The sequence below is a fragment of the Manis javanica genome, chromosome 3, assembly GCF_040802235.1.
Source record: "Manis javanica isolate MJ-LG chromosome 3, MJ_LKY, whole genome shotgun sequence".
In the NCBI taxonomy this organism is placed as follows: domain Eukaryota; kingdom Metazoa; phylum Chordata; class Mammalia; order Pholidota; family Manidae; genus Manis; species Manis javanica.
In genome coordinates this window covers 35,754,839-35,773,105 of record NC_133158.1, presented here as the reverse complement: position 1 = coordinate 35,773,105, position 18,267 = coordinate 35,754,839, and the positions used below count along the sequence as shown (strand labels likewise).

Below are 18,267 nucleotides of genomic sequence, written 5' to 3'. Positions count from 1 at the left end.
CAAGACACATATTAATTAAAATGGCAAAGATCAAAGACAAGGACAAAGTATTAAAGGCAGCCAGAGAGAAAAAAAAGGTTACCTACAAAGGAAAACCAATCAGGCTATCGTCAGACTTCTCAACAGAAACCCTACAAGCCAGAAGAGAATGGCATGATATACTTAATACAATGAAACAGAAGGGCCTCGAACCAAGACTACTGTATCCAGCACGATTATCATTTAAATATGGAGGGATTAAACAATTCCCAGACAAGCAAAAGTTGAGGGAATTTGCCTCCCACAAACCACCTCTACAGGGCATCCTACAGGGACTGCTCTAGATGGGAGCACTCCTAAAAAGAGCACAGAACAAAACACCCAACATATGAAGAAGGGAGGAGGAGTAATAAGAAGGGAGAGAAATAAAGAATTATCAGACCATGTTTATAATAGCTCAACAAGCGAGTTAAGTTAGACAGTAAGATAGTAAAGAAGCTAACCCTGAACCTTTGGTAACCACAAACTTAAAGCCTGCAATGGCAATAAGTACATATCTTTCAATAATCACCCTAAATGTAAAATGACTGAATGCACCAATCAAAAGACACAGAGTAATAGAATGGATAAAAAAGCAAGATCCATCCATATGCTGCTTACAAGAGACTCACCTCAAACCCAAAGACATGCACAGACTTAAAGTCAAGGGATGGAAAAAGATATTTCATCCAAACAACAGAGAGAAGAAAGCAGGTGTTGCAATTCTGGTATCAGACAAAACAAACTTCAAAATAAAGAAAGTAACAAAAGATAAAGAAGGACATTACATAATGATAAAGGGCTCAGTCCAACAAGAAGATGTAAGCATTACAAATATATATGCACCCAATACAGGAGCACCAACATATCTGAAACAAATACTAACAGAACTAAAGGAGGAAATAGAATGCAATGCATTCATTCTAGGAGACTTCAACACACCACTCACCCCAAAGGACAGATCCACCAGACAGAAAATAACTTGGGACACAGAGGCACTGAACAACACACTAGAACAGATGGACCTAATAGACATCTACAGAACTCTACATCCAAAAACAATAGGATACACATTCTTCTCAAGTGCACATGGAACATTCTCCAGAATAGACCACATACTAGGCCACAAAAAGAGCCTCAGTAAATTCCAAAATATTGAAATTCTACCAACCAACTTTTCAGACCACAAAGGTATAAAACTAAAAATAAATTCTACAAAGAAAACAAAAAGGCTCACAAACACATGGAGGCTTAACAACACGCTCCTAAATAATCAATGGATCAATGACCAAATCAAAATGGAGATCCAGCAATATATGGAAACAAACGATAACAACAACACAAAGCCCCAACTACTGTGGGACACAGCAAAAGCAGTCTTAAGAGGAAAGTATATAGCAATCCAGGCATATTTAAAAAAGGAAGAACAATCCCAAATGAATGGTCTAATGTCACAACTATCGAAATTGGAAAAAGAAGAACAAATGAGGCCTAAGGTCAGCAGAAGGAGGGACATAATAAAGATCAGAGAAGAAATAAATAAAATTGAGAAGAATGAAACAATAGCAAAAATCAATGAAACCAAGAGCTGGTTCTTCAAGAAAATAAACAAAATAGATAAGCCTCTAGCCAGACTTATTAAGAGGAAAAGAGAGTCAACACAAATCAACAGTATCAGAAATGAGAAAGGAAAAATCATGACGGACCCCACAGAAATACAAAGAATTATTAGAGAGTACTATGAAAACCTATATGGTAACAAGCTGGGAAACCTAGGAGAAATGGACAACTTCCTAGAAAAATACAACCTTCCAAGACTGACCCAGAAAGAAACAGAAAATCTAAACAGACCAATTACCAGCAACAAAATTGAAGCGGTAATCAAAAAACTACCAAAAAACAAAACCCCCGGGCCAGATGGATTCACCTCAGAATTTTATCAGACATACAGGGAAGATATAACACCCATTCTCCTTGAAGTTTTCCAAAAAATAGAAGAGCAGGGGATACTCCCAAACTCATTCTATGAAGCCAACATCACCCTAATACCAAAACCAGGCAAAGACCCCACCAAAAAAGAAAACTACAGACCAATATCCCTGATGAATGTAGATGCAAAAATACTCAATAAAATATTAGCAAACCGAATTCAAAAATACATCAAAAGGATCATACACCATGACCAAGTGGGATTCATCTCAGGGATGCAAGGATGGTACAACATTCTAAAGTCCATCAACATCATCCACCACATCAACAAAAAGGACAAAAACCACATGATCATCTCCATAGATGCTGAAAAAGCATTTGACAAAGTTCAACATCAATTCATGATAAAAACTCTCAGCAAAATCGGAATAGAGGGCAAGTACCTCAACATAATAAAGGCCATTTATGATAAACCCACAGCCAACATTATATTGAATAGCGAGAAGCTGAAAGCTTTTCCTCTGAGATCGGGAACTCAACAGGGATGCCCACTCTCCCCACTGTTATTTAACATAGTACTGGAGGTCCTAGCCATGGCAATCAGACAAAACAAAGAAATACAAGGAATCCAGATTGGTAAAGAAGTTAAACTGTCACTATTTGCAGATGACATGATACTGTACATAAAAAACCCTAAAGACTCCACCCCAAAACTACTAGAACTGATATCGGAATACAGCAAAGTTGCAGGATACAAAATTAACACACAGAAATCTGTGGCTTTCCTATACACTAACAATGAACCAACAGAAAGAGAAATCAGGAAAACAACTCCATTCACAAGTGCATCAAAAAGACTAAAATACCTAAGAAACCTAACCAAAGAAGTGAAAGACTTATACTTTCAAAACTACAAGTCACTCTTAAGAGAAATTAAAGGGGACACTAATAAATGGAAACATCCCATGCTCGTGGCTAGGAAGAATTAATATCATCAAAATGGCCATCCTGCCCAAAGCAATATACAGATTTGATGCAATCCCTATGAAACTACCAGCAACATGCTTCAATGAACTGGAACAAATAATTCAAAAATTCATATGGAAACACCAAAGATCCCGAATAGCCAAAGCAATCCTGAGAAAGAAGAATAAAGTAGGGGGGATCTCACTCCCCAACTTCAAGCTCTACTATAAAGCCATAGTAATCAAGACAATTTGGTACTGGCACAAGAACAGAGCCACAGACCAATGGAACAGACTAGAGAATCCAGACATTAACCCAGACATATATGGTCAATTAATATTTGATAAAGGAGCCATAGAGATACAATGGTGAAATAACAGTCTCTTCAACAGATGGTGCTGGCAAAACTGGACACCTACATGTAGGAGAATGAAACTGGACCATTGTCTAACCCCATATACAAAAGTAAACTCAAAATGCATCAAAGACCTGAATGTAAGTCATGAAACCATTAAACTCTTGGAAAAAAACATAGGCAAAAACCTCTTAGACATAAACATGAGTGACCTCTTCTTGAACATATCTCCCCGGGCAAGGAAAACAACAGCAAAAATGAACAAGTGGGACTATATTAAGCTGAAAAGCTTCTGTACAGCAAAATACACCATCAATAGAACAAAAAGGAACCCTACAGTATGGGAGAATATATTTGAAAATGACAGATCCGATAAAGGCTTGACGTCCAGAATATATAAAGAGCTCACATGCCTCAACAAACAAAAAACAAATAACCCAATTAAAAAATGGGCAGAGGAACTGAACAGGCAGTTCTCCAAAAAAGAAATACAGATGGCCAACAGACACATGAAAAGATGCTCCACATCGCTAATTATCAGAGAAATGGAAATTAAAACTACAATGAGGTATCACCTCACACTAGTAAGGATGGCTGCCATCCAAAAGTCAAACAACAACAAATGTTGGTGAGGATGTGGAGAAAGGGGAACCCTCCTACATTGCTGGTGGAAATGTAAATTAGTTCAACCATTGTGGAAAGCAGTATGGAGGTTCATCAAAATGCTCAAAACAGACTTACCATTTGACCCAGGAATTCCACTTCTAGGAATTTACCCTAAGAATGCAGCAATCAAGTTTGAGAAAGACAGATGCACCCCTATGTTTATTGCAGCACTATTTACAATAGCCAAGAATTGAAAGCAACCTAAATGTCCATCGATAGATGAATGGATAAAGAAGATGTGGTACATATACACAATGGAGTACTACTCAGCCATAAGAAGAGGGCAAATCCTACCATTTGCAGCAACATGGATGGAGGTGAAGGGTATTATGCTCAGTGAAATAAGCCAAGCAGAGAAAGAGAAATACCAAATGATTTCACTCATCTGTGGAGTATAAGAACAAAGGAAAAACTGAAGGAACAAAACAGCAGCAGAATCACAGAACCCAAGAATGGACTAACAGGTACCAAAGGGAAAGGGACTGGGGAGGATGGATGGGTAGGGATGGGTAAGGGGGGGGAAGAAGAAGGGGGGTATTAATATTAGCATGCATGGGGGGTTGGGAGAAAGGGGAGGGCTGTACAACACAGAGAAGACAAGTAGTGATTGTACAACATTTTGCTGTGCTGTTGGACAGTGACTGTAAAGGGGTTTATAGGGGGGACCTGGTATAGGGGAGAGCCTAGTAAACATAATATTCATCATGTAAGTGTAGATTAAGGATAACAAAAAAAAACAAAAAAAAGAAAAAAGGGGATTACTCCCTGATAGGGTAAAACTAACTGTAAATCAACGATTAATGCATGCTTTACATATCCTTAATTTTGATCACTTAAAGGGCGTTAGATGATTGGCTATGGAGCTACATTTTTCTGATAATATTCCTTTCTCTTAAAAAGAAAAAAAGCAGTTCCTGTGTGGTGATCTCCAATGAGTTCTACACAATGGTATAAAGGGCCTATCAAAGTGTAGGCAAAGGGTCTGTTTGTGTTTATACAGAGGATCAAAGCCTAATTTGGCTACCCAGAAAATGAACTAAGATACGATATGAAGAAGAACTTCCAACATCAGCAATCTCTGGAAGAGTCATACCAGAAGATGATCATCAAAAAACCTCAACAAAGATCCAGGCGCTGCTACAGCTGTAGCTGCACTCATCCCACCGGTTCCTGGACTTGCCATGGGAATGAAGAAGGAGATATCTAAGCTGGCCTGTGCATACAGTAAAACAACAAATTTGACTGGATCTATACTGTTGGAACTCAACCAAGAATTAGGAGAAGTGGAAGTTGTAATGCTCCAAAATCTTACAACTACAGACTATCTACTATTAAAAGAACATATGGAATGTGAACAGTCCCCAGGAATGGGTTGTTTTAATTTGTCTGATTTCTCTCAGACTGTTCAAGTTCAGTTGGACAATATCCACCATATCATACATAAGTTTTCACAAATGCCTAAGGTGCCTAACTGGTTTTCTTGGTTTCACTGGAGATGGCTGGTAATTATAGGTCTGCTTTGGTTATATAACTGTACTCCTATTATGTTAATGTGCATGCACAATTTAATTAGTAGTTTAAAACCTATACAGGCTGAAGTTACTCTACAAGAAGATATGTCAAAGAAATAAACAAACTTCCCATGTTTTCTTCCACCTGCTACTTCTATAGCTTTTCTTCTTCCTTCCTAATTACAACCCTTAAATAGAATTCATGCCTCATATCGAATTTACCGAGTATCATAATTCCTCCAAGTGGTAAAGAGACCTCAAGACAAATGCTGGGCATAGAAGCCACAGGGCATAAATATGCAAAGAAGTAAAAAGCTAACCTTTTCAAACAATATGGCTTCTCTCTCACTTACCAATTTTACATTTCCATGTATGGCCCCGGAAGATGACTGGTTAGCCAGAGATGGGTAAGATTCCTCAAGGGAAGAACAACCTAAGACAGGCACAGTCGCAGGGGGTCCATCAGGTGAGAAATTGGGGATCAACAGAGGTGAAGCTTAGAACCTCACCCCCCTCTGTTCTGAGAGAAATCTGCATCCGCGGATGTTTTATTGCCCTTGTCTAGCTTGGATTAATACTTAGTCCATAGGCACACACCTGATCATCTACATTTGCTCTTTTACAACACTAAACTATGTTTTCTACCTTTATCTTGCATCTACCTACCACTTCAGCATTTTATTAAAAATAAAATAATAAAGAGAGAAATGTGGTATCTACATATAAATCAAGTATAAAAATCAAATGAATATTCATATTTGAACTGATTGTTTTAGTTCATAATGTGTGATCAAAACTGAAAGTTTCTGTGATGACTGCCCTTGTACTGTTCACCGTGTAACTTATTCACTATGTAAGAATTTGTTCTCCATGTAAGAACTTGTTCGTTATGCTTCAGAAGATTGGAGACTGACGAAAATTAGGCTTGGGGTGGATTAATGATTGTTCATTGAGCATTACTCCCCTATACAGAATTTTATTGTTGTTAACAACCATTTGATCAATAAATATGAGAGATGCCCTCTCAAAAAAAAAAAAAAGTACAGACTTCCAATTGTAAAATAAGTAAGTAACCGGGATGTAATATATAGCACAAGGAATATAGTCAAAATATTGTTAAGAACTTTGTATGGTGATAGCTGGTAGCAAGAATTATCATGTATATAAATGTTGAGTCATTGTGTTGTACACCTGAAACTAATGTAATACTGTATGTCAACTACCCTTCAATAAAAAATAATTATCTACAAAAAAAAAAAAAAGGATAGCTCAGAAAGGCAAAAAAGATAAATCATATAAAATGCTCAGTTAAAGCTGTAGAAGCCAGAAGTGGAGGACAGGAAATAGAAAGTAACAAAAAATAAGAGTAACAAATGGAAGATAGTTGCAAATATGGTAGATGTTAAAAAAAAAAAAAGTTAAGCATAATGATTAAAAGCCGGTAATCATTGCCCAAATTATTCCTTGAGCTCACAAGGAACACCCACAGGACCCAGTCTCCCCACCAGCCCCCTGCCTGTGCTGGATCTCACTTTGAACCACCAAATCACACCAGGATTTCAGCACTGCATTCCCCTCCTTGGTCCTGAGGTATTCATCTATTCATTCAACATTTATGTAAATTCTACTTTGGCCATGTGTGGAGAGTACAGCAGTGTGCAGCAGGAGCCCCTATCCTGACCTTGTCACGCTCACTCTAACAGGATGACCACACCATTGGATATACAGCTCCAGGGCACGCGCCACAGGGAGTTCAATGGCTGAGTTAAAATCTTATGGATGAAAGAGGAGCTCACTAAACAAAGATGCAGGCAAAAGCATCCACCTCTGAGGGAGGCCCCAGGCCCAGCGGCAGGAGAAAACACAGCTTGCCTGGCCATCTGAAAGGCTTGTGTGGCTGGACTGCAAGGGAAAGGGGGGTTAGGGGGTTGAAGGCAGGGGCCAGGTCATGCAGGCCTCACAAAGGCCACATTAAGGATTTTTTTTTTAACCGTAAGGGTTATAGGAAGCCACTGACATGGCTCTAAGAATATGCCTCTGATGCCACATGGAGAACAGACTGGAGGGCCCCCCTGGGGTGGCTGGGAGGCCGGTTAGGGAGCTCTAGTCCAGGGGAGAGACAGATAATGAGCCTGAAGTAGGATGAGAGATGTGAACAGAAATGGATGGATTCAAGAATATTTAAGAGTGAAAAACCAAAAGGGCTTGGTGAGAGAATGGATTTGGAAAGCCAAGGAAAGGACAGGAATCGAGAACAATTCCTGCATCTGATTTGTGCAACTCAATGGTGATGCCACTTGCCGAAACAGAGAACATAGTGAGACTGCAGTTTCCTGTGCGTGTCTGTGTGTGATTATGAATTTGGTCATGGAAACAAAGAATTTGAGGTTCTATTGAAAGATGCAAGGGAAAGTTAGTGCTCAGAGCAGAGACCTGGGCTGGAGATTCACATTTGGAAGCTGTGGGTACATAGAAGGTAGACTGAAACTGTGGGTCTGCAGGAAACTGTTAGGAGGGTGAAGAAAAGGAAAAGGCCTGGACCAGATTCTCAAGCCAACACTTAAAGACTCCCGGGATCAGTATCAGCCTGCAACAGAGAAGTGACTGTGTCCCCAGAGAAGAAGAAGATAGTGTGGGATCCAAGACGGCAAGCAAACACTGCAGTGTTTCAAGAAGGAATGTGTGAATAGTGTCAAAAGCTGTGGAGAGGTAAAATGGGGGCTAAAAACGCACAGTGACTCAGGGACAAAGGCAGTCAGGCAGCATGAATCACTCTTGTGAAAGTTTGGGTCATGCATGTCCCCAGGTACACTTCTCAATAGCAAGGGTAGCAAAGGGCTGAGCAAACCAATTTTCATAAACTCTTGAGGCTGATGATTTTGCCAAAATTGGCCAGTGATTTGGCTGTGACTCTCCCCTCCCCTGTCAAACCATAAATTCAATCTCATTCTCAGATGCATTGGAAAAGACCAGTCTTGTGCTGGTCTCTAGACACAGAGAAGTGTATCAGATGCACCCTGTGTCCCCAAGCAGTTCACAGTAGGGTCGGGGAGACAAACCCAAAACCCAGAGAACAATCACTTCGAAGCCCTGGCTCAGCAGTTCACCTGCACCAAGCGGCAGGTGGAGGGCAGCCCTGTGCATCACAGAATCAAACACTGAAGGAGAGTTAAGCATTTCAGGGAATTTTAGTGACCAGCCTCACTGGATCGAAGAGCCTCTGAATAGCTTGGCAAAGGGGTGGCCACCCAGCTATAGCTGTCTGAGAAGAGCTTTTGATAAGAGCTCACTTCTCTATGTAGGGCGAGCCATAGCTAATGCTGGTCACTAAAATTAACCTTTTAAAATCCAACCCAAATTAGATCTACCAGTTTTACTTCATTTTTGGATACACACTGAAACTCTAAGGTGGGTATTCTACTGAACTGATTTTGGCTTCAGGAAAGGAGAAATAATACAAGCCAATCATGTTCTCACAGAACTCTTCCTTTCTGTAGAATCAGGATCACCGTCCTCACTTCTGCATGTCACAGTCACACGGAAAAACAGGCAGCTTTGACCTCATGAATGATCTTTCAAGCATATGGGCCACTAGGTCCCCCCATGAACTGTTCCCAGTCCACCTTGATACTTCCAAAAACCCATCTCCTAACTCAACAGAAGCAATATCATTTGTTGAAAGGTGCTAGAAATGATAAATACCTTTGAAATCTTCTATCAGTGCCTACACTGTGATATGCACCTTTATCTTGTCTCACATGAGCATCTTCAAATTAAAGTCAGTCCATTGTCTTCCAGGGATGGGCAAACTTGTCAGCTGGAGATCTCTGTCTGGCCAAGAGGGAAACTGCTGGACTTTTCAGAAAAAGTAAGAACCCGAGAGTTTTAAAGGATTTATTTGATTTCTCCACATGATCACAGCTATGGTTTTACATCAATAGAGTCTGTTACTACTCACAAACAGAATGCATATTAAAACAAAAGCACTCCTTTCTTCCCCAAAGTTACACAGTGGGTGCCAGGCTTCTTGTGAGCAATGTGTCACTTGAAGTCTTTGAACAGTCTGCATTCAAGACCTGATTCTAATAATTTAAAACAACTTGAAGGTGAATAACAGTTACCAAGAGATGGGTACTGCACACAACCTCAGCATGACCAGACAGAGTTACACTAATGTGCACGCAAGGTCCAAGTTACATAGCTCCTCCTGCTTGTCCCTCTCACCACCCCCACCTCACGCTGATTCATTTTGCAATCTGTTTCCTTGGTTATTGTTATTTAAAATAGTTACAAAGTTACTCATTTTTCAGGCAGGAAGGGTGATGATATTTTACAACGAAACTGTAAAATGCATGCTTACCTGTAGAGACACAGTTTCGTATGGAATGCTGAGTCAACACCTAGGATCATGTTTAAATATCTGCTGACTGTCTTTTCAGCTCATTTTAAAGAAAAACAAGAGGCTTCTGCTGCATGCAGTGCATGATGGAAAAACTGCTCTATACTGGATGACTGAAGACATTTTTAAGCAAGATGTGCACATCATATTAGGATGAACTTTATTTTTACATTGTTGTACAATTCATTTGTAAACTTAAAAAAAATACAAATACATGATTTGTTGTCCCAGAAAAGATTTTTGTGATGCTATCAGTCACTTCTTCTAAGGGTCTCCTGCCCCTGTAGAAATTATATAACTGAAAAAATCTGTGTGACTTGGGAGAAATGCCCCAAGCATGTCCTGACAGTAAGAAAGGTGGGCACAAACATCTCGGTCGCGCTCAGCCTCCTGCCTCCTACCCTGAGGGTGGGGCGGTGAAGGATAGTTCCCCACAGCTGTGACTCCGTGACAGGTTGGGATCTACAGTGAACAGTTCCATGAACAGAAATGGGAGACACCAGTTTATCAGAGGCCTTTGCTTCCCAAACAAGATATGGACAGTGTGGCTCCAGCCTCCTCAATGGAACAATGTTTCCCCTGGAAACACTTCCCATAAGTTCATAAAGCACACAGAATGAAGAAACCCCATACTCTGTAACAAAGTTGGAAACATGGGGAGAAACTGAATTTGTCCAAGAAGCTCCCTTTCATTAGATCTGGCCCTGGGGCACCCAACAAAGCTTCAGGACACACTAAGGACCATTTTGGAGGTGGGCGCTGCATGGCCTTCAGAGCACACAGGACAGCAATGGAAAGAGAGCTCCCCATTTCCTTCCCTATTGGCTTTATTGTTCATTTTCTTGGTTCTGTTTTGCATCAGTGACTATCCTTTCAGAAGGCGATCTTGTACCAAACAGCCTGCATCTTTTCTGGAACAACCGCAAGTTTACAGTTAGACTCTACGATTGGTACAGAGAGTGAAGAAGAGCCAACATATTCAATGTTATCACTTTACTTCAACTATTTGTCAACAGTAACACTGATATATTTTGCAAATATACGATACATAGAGTGTGGCCTCACACGACGGACGCCGGATGACATGCAATACAATCTGACTTTTGCTTGGCAGAACAACATCCTGTCAACTGCAAGACGGAGAATGCCTCGGGGAGCCTGACTTTGAAGGAAAACCCAAGGATTTAGGAGTCAGTGGACCCGGGAGCCTCCCACCAGCCCGGCCTGGACCACATCACACATTCCCGTGCTTTTCTCTCTCTCCCTTTTTGAGCAGATGCCCAAGAGGGGAAACCCACCGATAGGAAGATAAAGGTGGGCAGAAGAAAGTCACACTTCTTTTTAAAAAAGGCTAAACTCTAGATTGCTGTATTCGCTCTCTGTGGAGATTAACAAAGTGCTCGGTTTGCAGATTTGCTGGTATGATAACCTCAATGATATGACAAAGGCGGGGGAAGGGAGGGACGTGGGCAGAACCCCTGGCCGGCCTGCCGGGGTGGGCTCCCTCTGTCGTCCTGCCGTCCGGCCATGGCTCGCCACACCATCTGCGGAGTGTGCACCCGCGGCCTGCAGAGTCCTGCATTAGCTTCGCCCTTTCTGAAAGGGCTCTCCGCCTGGGCAGGTGCCGTGGGGCAGTCCTCGGGTCCCATGGCTTAGGAGCATAGCACTGGTGGCTGCAGTGGCTCGAAAGGCTGAAACTACAAAGTATGGCCCATGGGTGACTCAGGCACAGAACCAGACGTGTGCAGCGCCAGGCCCCAGGGGAGCGGATGGTGTCACCACAACACGGAAGCGACAAGAGCACAGCTGAGAGTCATGTGATGCCCTGGCAGCTAACTGGACCATGAGAGGGCAGCAGGGGGCTTCGCTGGTGAGGGCTGGGCACTCGCCGGCCGGGGTCAGATGGGCCACGGTGACGACACGGGGCTGTGCTAGCACACGGCTACATGGAATCAGGATGATCACGGCTACCACTCAGAAAACAAAACGGGAAGCACACACACCACCCTGGGTCACTAAATGCTAGAAGCAGCCTTTGGGTTCGAGAGTGGTTCCTGGTGGAAACACGCTCAGGGGCTTCTGCCTGTTGTGGTTGGAAACAGGATGAGTAAGTTATGGTGTTGGGGAGACGAGGATGAGTTGGTCGTTTCCATGCTGGAGATGAATACTTCTGCCGTGTATGGGGGCCCCTTTCAGAGGACTGAATGAGTGTGCATTAAATCATATGCAGATCAAAGAAATATGGATCGTGGAAGTTCACAGTTATTGCAGCCATTAAAGTGTCTAAGAATCTGTGTAACCAATATTCAAAGACGACCAGGTCTTAACTGGCCATCCTGAGTTGCTACTGTAGAGTTTACTGCATTTTATCTACTTGCTCACCTGAAATAACAGAGCAGTTATAATACTGATTATTTATGATAATATTCTGTTAATAAAATAAGGATTTATACAAAGCAATATTGGGCTTTTTAAACAGTTAGATGCTGTTACTTGGCACAGTTAGAAATGATTGCGTAAAGATTTTTAGCCAGTCCTACGGGGACTTCTCTTTTTATGAAAATATGGAAGTATCTGAATATTTTCCTAGCATTTAAGATTTTGGTCTAGTCTCTCACACATTCACCTAAGGTGCTGTCTTCCTATCAGTTAAGTGGAGCTCCTTGTAAAGTCTATATTGCTAATTTTGTGGACTGAAACATTTGCTTTCCACACACAAATACTACCTATACAGTATATATATATATATTTATATATTTATATATTTATATTATATAAAGTTTGCTTATGTATTTTCATCAACCATATCAGGTCTACTTAATTTTTTGCCCATTGTCAATAAAAGGGCAATAATGCAGCAAGTTTCGGTTTTTTGTTTTGTGTTGTTTTGTTCTGTCTCTGGTTTTTGTGTCTCATTTCTTCTCTTCCTAGGCTGGGTTTTCATACGCATGTATGATTAGGGAGCAGAGAGCTGAGGTGGGGGGTGGCGGAGCAGTTCGACACCTGCGTGCCCGGCAGCACTGTCTCAGGGCCAGTGGGGGCCGAGGCCCACCCCCCAGGTCAAGGTGGATGGAGCCTGGGGTGCAACACTAAATTTCGGGAGCTTTGCTCCCTGTAAGCCCTGTGGGATCAGGGGCTCCATCCAGGCCATTGGGGAGCAGGGGAGAGACGGAATTGAAAGTGCCCTGGGTCTGGTGTGAGGCTGCCCACCCCTGGGCGTGCCTCTGTGTGGTGTACAGCTGCTCCAGGGAGTCAGGGACCCCGCTCACGCTGTCTACACAATTGTGCTGATGCCGCTGGGTTTGGCCTTGCTGCTGGTGGGGGGCGGTGGGGCGGGGGGCTGCCCATGGTGGTGCACTGCGTGGCCCGCATGGGCTGAGGGCAGCGGTGGGTGGCTGTGCACGTGGGCCCCGTAGGGTGGGTGGCCCCCATGGGGGCCGTGGTGGTACTGATGTGCATGCTGGATGTGCTGGGGCGGGTGGTAGTGGTGGTGGTGGTGGTAGGGGGGTGGGTTCTGCTGCATGTGGCAGTACTGGGTGTGGTGCCCATGCACCTGGGCCTGCGGCAGGCCCTCGGCGGGCCCCTGGTGATGGCCAGGCACTGCATGCAGTGGGTGGGGCAGGCCTGGTGGGTGTGGGGGTGGCTGGGGAGGGGCTGAAGATGGGTGGGCCTGGGGAGGGGGCTTCCCTCTCTTACTCCCAAATAAGGAGCCCAGGAGGGAGGAGGAGTTAGGCATAGTCTGATGTGGGCGAGATGGACATTCTCGTGTTGATGTAGCTCTCCGGCGCATGTGAGGACTGCTAATGATGGACCCCTAAAAAGGAAATTCATAGAAATCAAAATTAAAAGATCTTAAAGCACTTATGTTAGAATGATTAAAAAAGAAAAAAAGGTAAAAAGTTCACCCACTGACTGCTAAGCCTTGTTCAACTGGCTGGCCACAGAGGGCAGGGTAGGTGAGGCTGGGCACAGGCACCACCTCCTCTCACATTACTGTGGCAAGACAGCTGGGGGTGCTGGAGGGACCCTGAGAAATGGCCTTCCAAGGAGGAAGTGGGGTGGGGTAGGGGACCCTCCTTTACGGTCAGCAGCAGCACAAGTTTGCTTCTGTCCCGGAAGGCGGCCTGAGCTTTCAGATCAGACCCACTTGCTTGGGGGTGTCTGTGAGAGGCGTGTGCTGAGTGGCATGGGGTGGGCTGGTGCGCATGGAACCACGTTCCTGCTGAAATCACGCCCTGAGCTCTCCTGGGTCCTCTCAGGGGGTCTGAGGGCATTTGCTTGGCCTGTGTGGGTCCCAAGGTTCTGGAAGGGGGTGACAGGGGCCAGAAGGGTTTGGGGAACCTCGTCCTGGGCAGGGGACTGCCTAGGCATTTCACTGCATCTACCTACTGCAAACCAAACAAGGAAAAAGGAGGAAACGAAAAGATCAGCAAGCTGAGATTAAGATGTGAACAGGAATATCGAGATGGTTGTTGGAAAATGAATGAAATCTCATGAAATCCACACTGAAGTTTTCTTTCTCTCATGGCTCTCCTCCCCCGAGCTAGTTAAGCAATTCCATGGTGCCCTGACTGCAGACACACAGCAATCAAAACTCCAGGAAGAAAGCGATGGGGATGGCAGAGCATGGAAGTCGAGAGATTGGCAAACCCCGACAGCCAGGGAGGAGAGTGCACGGGTGTCTGGAGCCGGTGCCTTCTGCCAGTGAGCAGTGCTGGCAGGTGCGGATCCTGGCAGTGGGGGCGGGGGTAGTGCCAGTAAGCTGGGGACGTTAACCATGCTCAGGACCACAGGGGACTGGGGTTAAGCAGGAACTAAAACACAAAATCCAGAACCACCACCCCGCCGGTCCAGCCCAAACAAGCGGTGAGAGGCACGGCTGATTCTAGGCAGAGGGAAGCTGGCATGCACTGGGGCTGAGGCAGGCAGGGGGACGGAGCATGTCTGTGCCTCTGTGTGGTAGGGGAAGGAATAGGAAAAAAAAAAAAGGACAACAGATATAAACTGAGGATGGGGAGGCAACACACGACAGCCAGCTGGACGTGGGTGCTTCCTACTTACTTCCACATTGCTCTCTAGCGATCCCGCACTGCTGCGACGCCCTCGCTTCCCTGCCCAGAACATGCAATACCAGAGGTTAGACATGGACATGAGGCCGGGGCACTGCCTGCCAGGCACTTGCCGCCACCGCCGCCAGGCTCAGGTGCAGGGCCCACCTGCTGCGGGCCTGGTGTAGGGTCGGAGGGGCTCAGGCAGGAGACGGTGGCAGGGTTGCAACGAGTTAAAAAAAAAATGGGGTTTTCCAAAAGCAAAAAAAAAAAATTCTTTTCAACCAGCCCCAACTTTATACCCTCCTCTTGGACTGGCAGCCTGCTGGGGGAGGGGCCTCCAGGTGGGCAGAGCAGATGCACAGGTGGGGTCCTGATGCCCCCCACAACCCCTGCTGTGTCAAGTTGGTCTTAGCCATCTGCCAACGGGACACGGGTTGGGGCAGCTTCTCTAATAGCTGGAAACAAACAAAACGTGGTCCCACATGGCCCTGACTTTCAGTGGATTTCATATACGTATGTATATACATGCGTACATATACATATCCTGCTGTCAGGCAGGGTGGAATTGATGGATAGGAGACTAAACCTGGGATCCTGGTGCCTCTGGGCTGACTGTTTGGTTTGTGCAGTGTCCTGGCCAGGGAGGGGGGATTGGGGGGGCCGCTGGGAGGGGCCCAGAGACCTGCTTCCCCGCTGGGGGCGACCCCCACCCCAGGACGCCGCAGGCTCTCCCTCAGCATGTGCGCTCCCTGCCGATGCCTTTTCAGGTCCCCAGTGTGTGGCACACAGTAGGCATTCAATATGTGGCCAAGTCTTCCTCTTGGTTCTGAATGCCCGGGGCCCACCCTGGCCAGCGCGGCTCCTCCGGAGAACTTCTCTGCGGATCTGCAGAACACTGAGGCCACAGGAATGATGGGTGCCAGAGCTGAGAGGTCTGGCCTCTGGCCAGCTCTTGGGAATGCAGATGAAGAAGGGACAGAGAAGGGGCCTCCCACCTGAAGCTCTGGAGGCTTCCATCGGTGCAGCCCTGGCCATGAACTCAGCACCATGCTTGTTCTGGGCCAAGCCCTACAACAATACAAGACAGGTGTTCCTCTTCTGAGCCAAGGAGAGAGAGGCTCTGGTCAGTGGGCTGACTGGCCCAATTCCTACAGGGAGCAGGGTTCATGCCAGGCCTGGCTGTCCACGTCTGAAGCTGAGAAGCTTGGCTGCCTGACTTCTGAGCAGGACCCAGGCCAAGCCCAGGGGCCTGGAAGATGGATGGAGGTTGCCATGTGTCTCTCTGTGGCCCATGCTCTGATCCCACGCTGGGTGAAAACAGTGGGTCTGGGGGTCCTTTGGGCCTCACCATGACATCCAAGTGTGCTGGGCCATGCCTGGGATAGGGCCTCGGTTCAGGGCATACGAACAACAGCAGATCTGGTGTATTGGGTCCCTTTGTTTTGTTTGCCGACCCCCAACCTGAGTTCCAGCTGGGAGCCAGGGGCCACAGAAGGCCTTGTTCAACTCTGGCCCATGTGAGAAGGCCTCAGAGCCTCCTCAGGACAGAATCACACAGCAGATTAGGGTAGGAGCATTTTACACCAGTTGCTGAGGACATGGGAGAACCATGCAGGACCTGGCTACTTATTCTCAGCTGGAAGAATGATGCGGGTCACGTTTCCTTATCTTTCAGCTGTTGTGAGAAGAGGGGCTGCCTTGTGTCCCACACAGTGGTCTCAGGACATGCAGCAGAATTAGAGTCCAGCTTCTTTGGCTGCAGAGGTGATCCTACCTAGCACTGCAATCCTTTGCTTCAATTTCTGCATCTGTGAAATGGCATACTCCACCCTCTCCAGGGGTCATGCAGAGCAGACACTCAGGATGCTCTGGTGCCACGCAGAAATGAGTCACATCTCTGCCATCTTTGGGGTTATGAAGTCATCTCTCTGGCCCATCTAGGCCCAGGGCACTCCCCTGACTGACAGAAAATCAGGGACAGGGGAAGGTCAGCTGGTCTTGCCAGTGCCCAGCAGTGACTTCTGGCTGGCCTGCTCCCAGTGAACTTAGGCCAAGCCTGGAGCATGGTCTGGGGGCTCCATAAGCTGTCTGATCTGGTGGGGAACATGGGCTTCCTCCTCCTGCCCCTCCCCTCCCCTTCCACGCCCTAGTGTGGGCCAGCACTCAGGACAGCTTCATCCTGGATGTCTTTGAGTGATGTTGAGTTTCTCAGATCCATCTTGTCAAACTCTCAGATCAGCATGAGACATAGAGTGTGCCTACAGGAGCTAATCTGCACAGCAGTCCCATGGCCCCTAACTCACAGGCACCCACAGACACCAGACCACTACTGACCTGCTGATAGGGAGGCATGCTAGCACAGTAGCTGAAGCCCACCTGCCCACACCGGCCTCACCTGCACTCTGCTCCCAGGTACCCTCCCCACCCCCGATCCTGCACTAGGCTCAGGTGAGCCCCTCCAGCCAGCCCTTCTCCTAGAGCCGGCTCAGGCCTACCACCTTGGCCACAGCCAGGATCTGGAACCACGTGTGCAGGGCCCTCCCAGCAGCCTTCCCCTGCTTCTCAGCATTGAGACAGGATGCAGGCAGGGCTCTCTGCCCAGTGTCTCGCCCTGTGGCCCCCAGCAATGCCAACTCTCCCTATGGGGCTGCCCTGGAGCAGGACATGGCAGGTCCCTGGGGTATGGCAGGCAGGTCCTGTGGCTCCCCAGAGAATCCTCTCCATGGGGACTGGCGTTGGGTAGTTGACAGAAGAAGGGCAGGACTTCAGGGGCTGTGGACAATGTCCACCATGACTGGATGACCTGGGGCAGGCACTAAGGCCCAGTCATACCTGTGTCCATGGTCCTTGATCTTGGCTGGCAGGGCTCTGGTGCTCTGAAATGAACCCAGGCCCCAGCCGAAGTTAGATCCCGTGGAGTGAGGCCTTGCAGCTTAGTTGGGGACTGGGGCTGGAACCCAGCTCCCTTTCTCCACCTCTCAGAACGCAGGCACTCCTGGAGGTATCTGCTGTAGGGCGATCAAGTTGTGATTGCCTCTCAGGTCCCCAGGGATCCTGCTGGGCCGAGGTGTCGTGTCAGGGTGTGTCATCTTCAGGATGGAGGTACAATCACAGGTCTGGTGCAGCTGTTCTGGGAGTGATGACCTGCTAACCACTGTTTGCTTTCCTGAGGAGAGAGCCGTCCCTGAGGCCTTGCCTTTTCTCCACAAGCTCATCTTCGTGAGGGCCAAGGTCGGTGGAACAATGCTGCCTCCAAAGAGCTTTGCTTTGACCTAGTCTGGGCACAGAATTTCACATCTCCAGTCGCTGAGCCCAGCATCTTCTGGAAGGCTGCTGACACTGGCTGGTCTCCCTCTGGAAACTGCAGGTGGT

The 18,267-nt window shown here is 46.3% G+C and overlaps 1 protein-coding gene across 15 annotated transcripts in view; it reads right to left on the bottom strand.

Annotated features, from left to right (window-relative positions):
• Positions 1–9,324: 9,324 nt before the first annotated feature.
• Positions 9,325–18,267, bottom strand: part of IQSEC1 (IQ motif and Sec7 domain ArfGEF 1) — a 376,498-nt gene continuing 367,555 nt past the window's right edge. For 9 of the 15 annotated variants that reach the window (XM_037023623.2, XM_037023626.2, XM_037023631.2 and 6 more), the window contains 2 exons: positions 14,906–14,955; positions 9,325–13,658 (listed from right to left, as the gene is read on the bottom strand). In XM_037023623.2, the coding sequence (XP_036879518.2) occupies positions 13,119–13,658; positions 14,906–14,955 (590 nt within the window). In that variant the 3' untranslated portion in view covers positions 9,325–13,118. The remainder of the gene's footprint in view (positions 13,659–14,905; positions 14,956–18,267) is intronic. The other 6 variants (XM_037023633.2, XM_073231110.1, XM_017653679.3 and 3 more) reach the window with 4 other exon arrangements.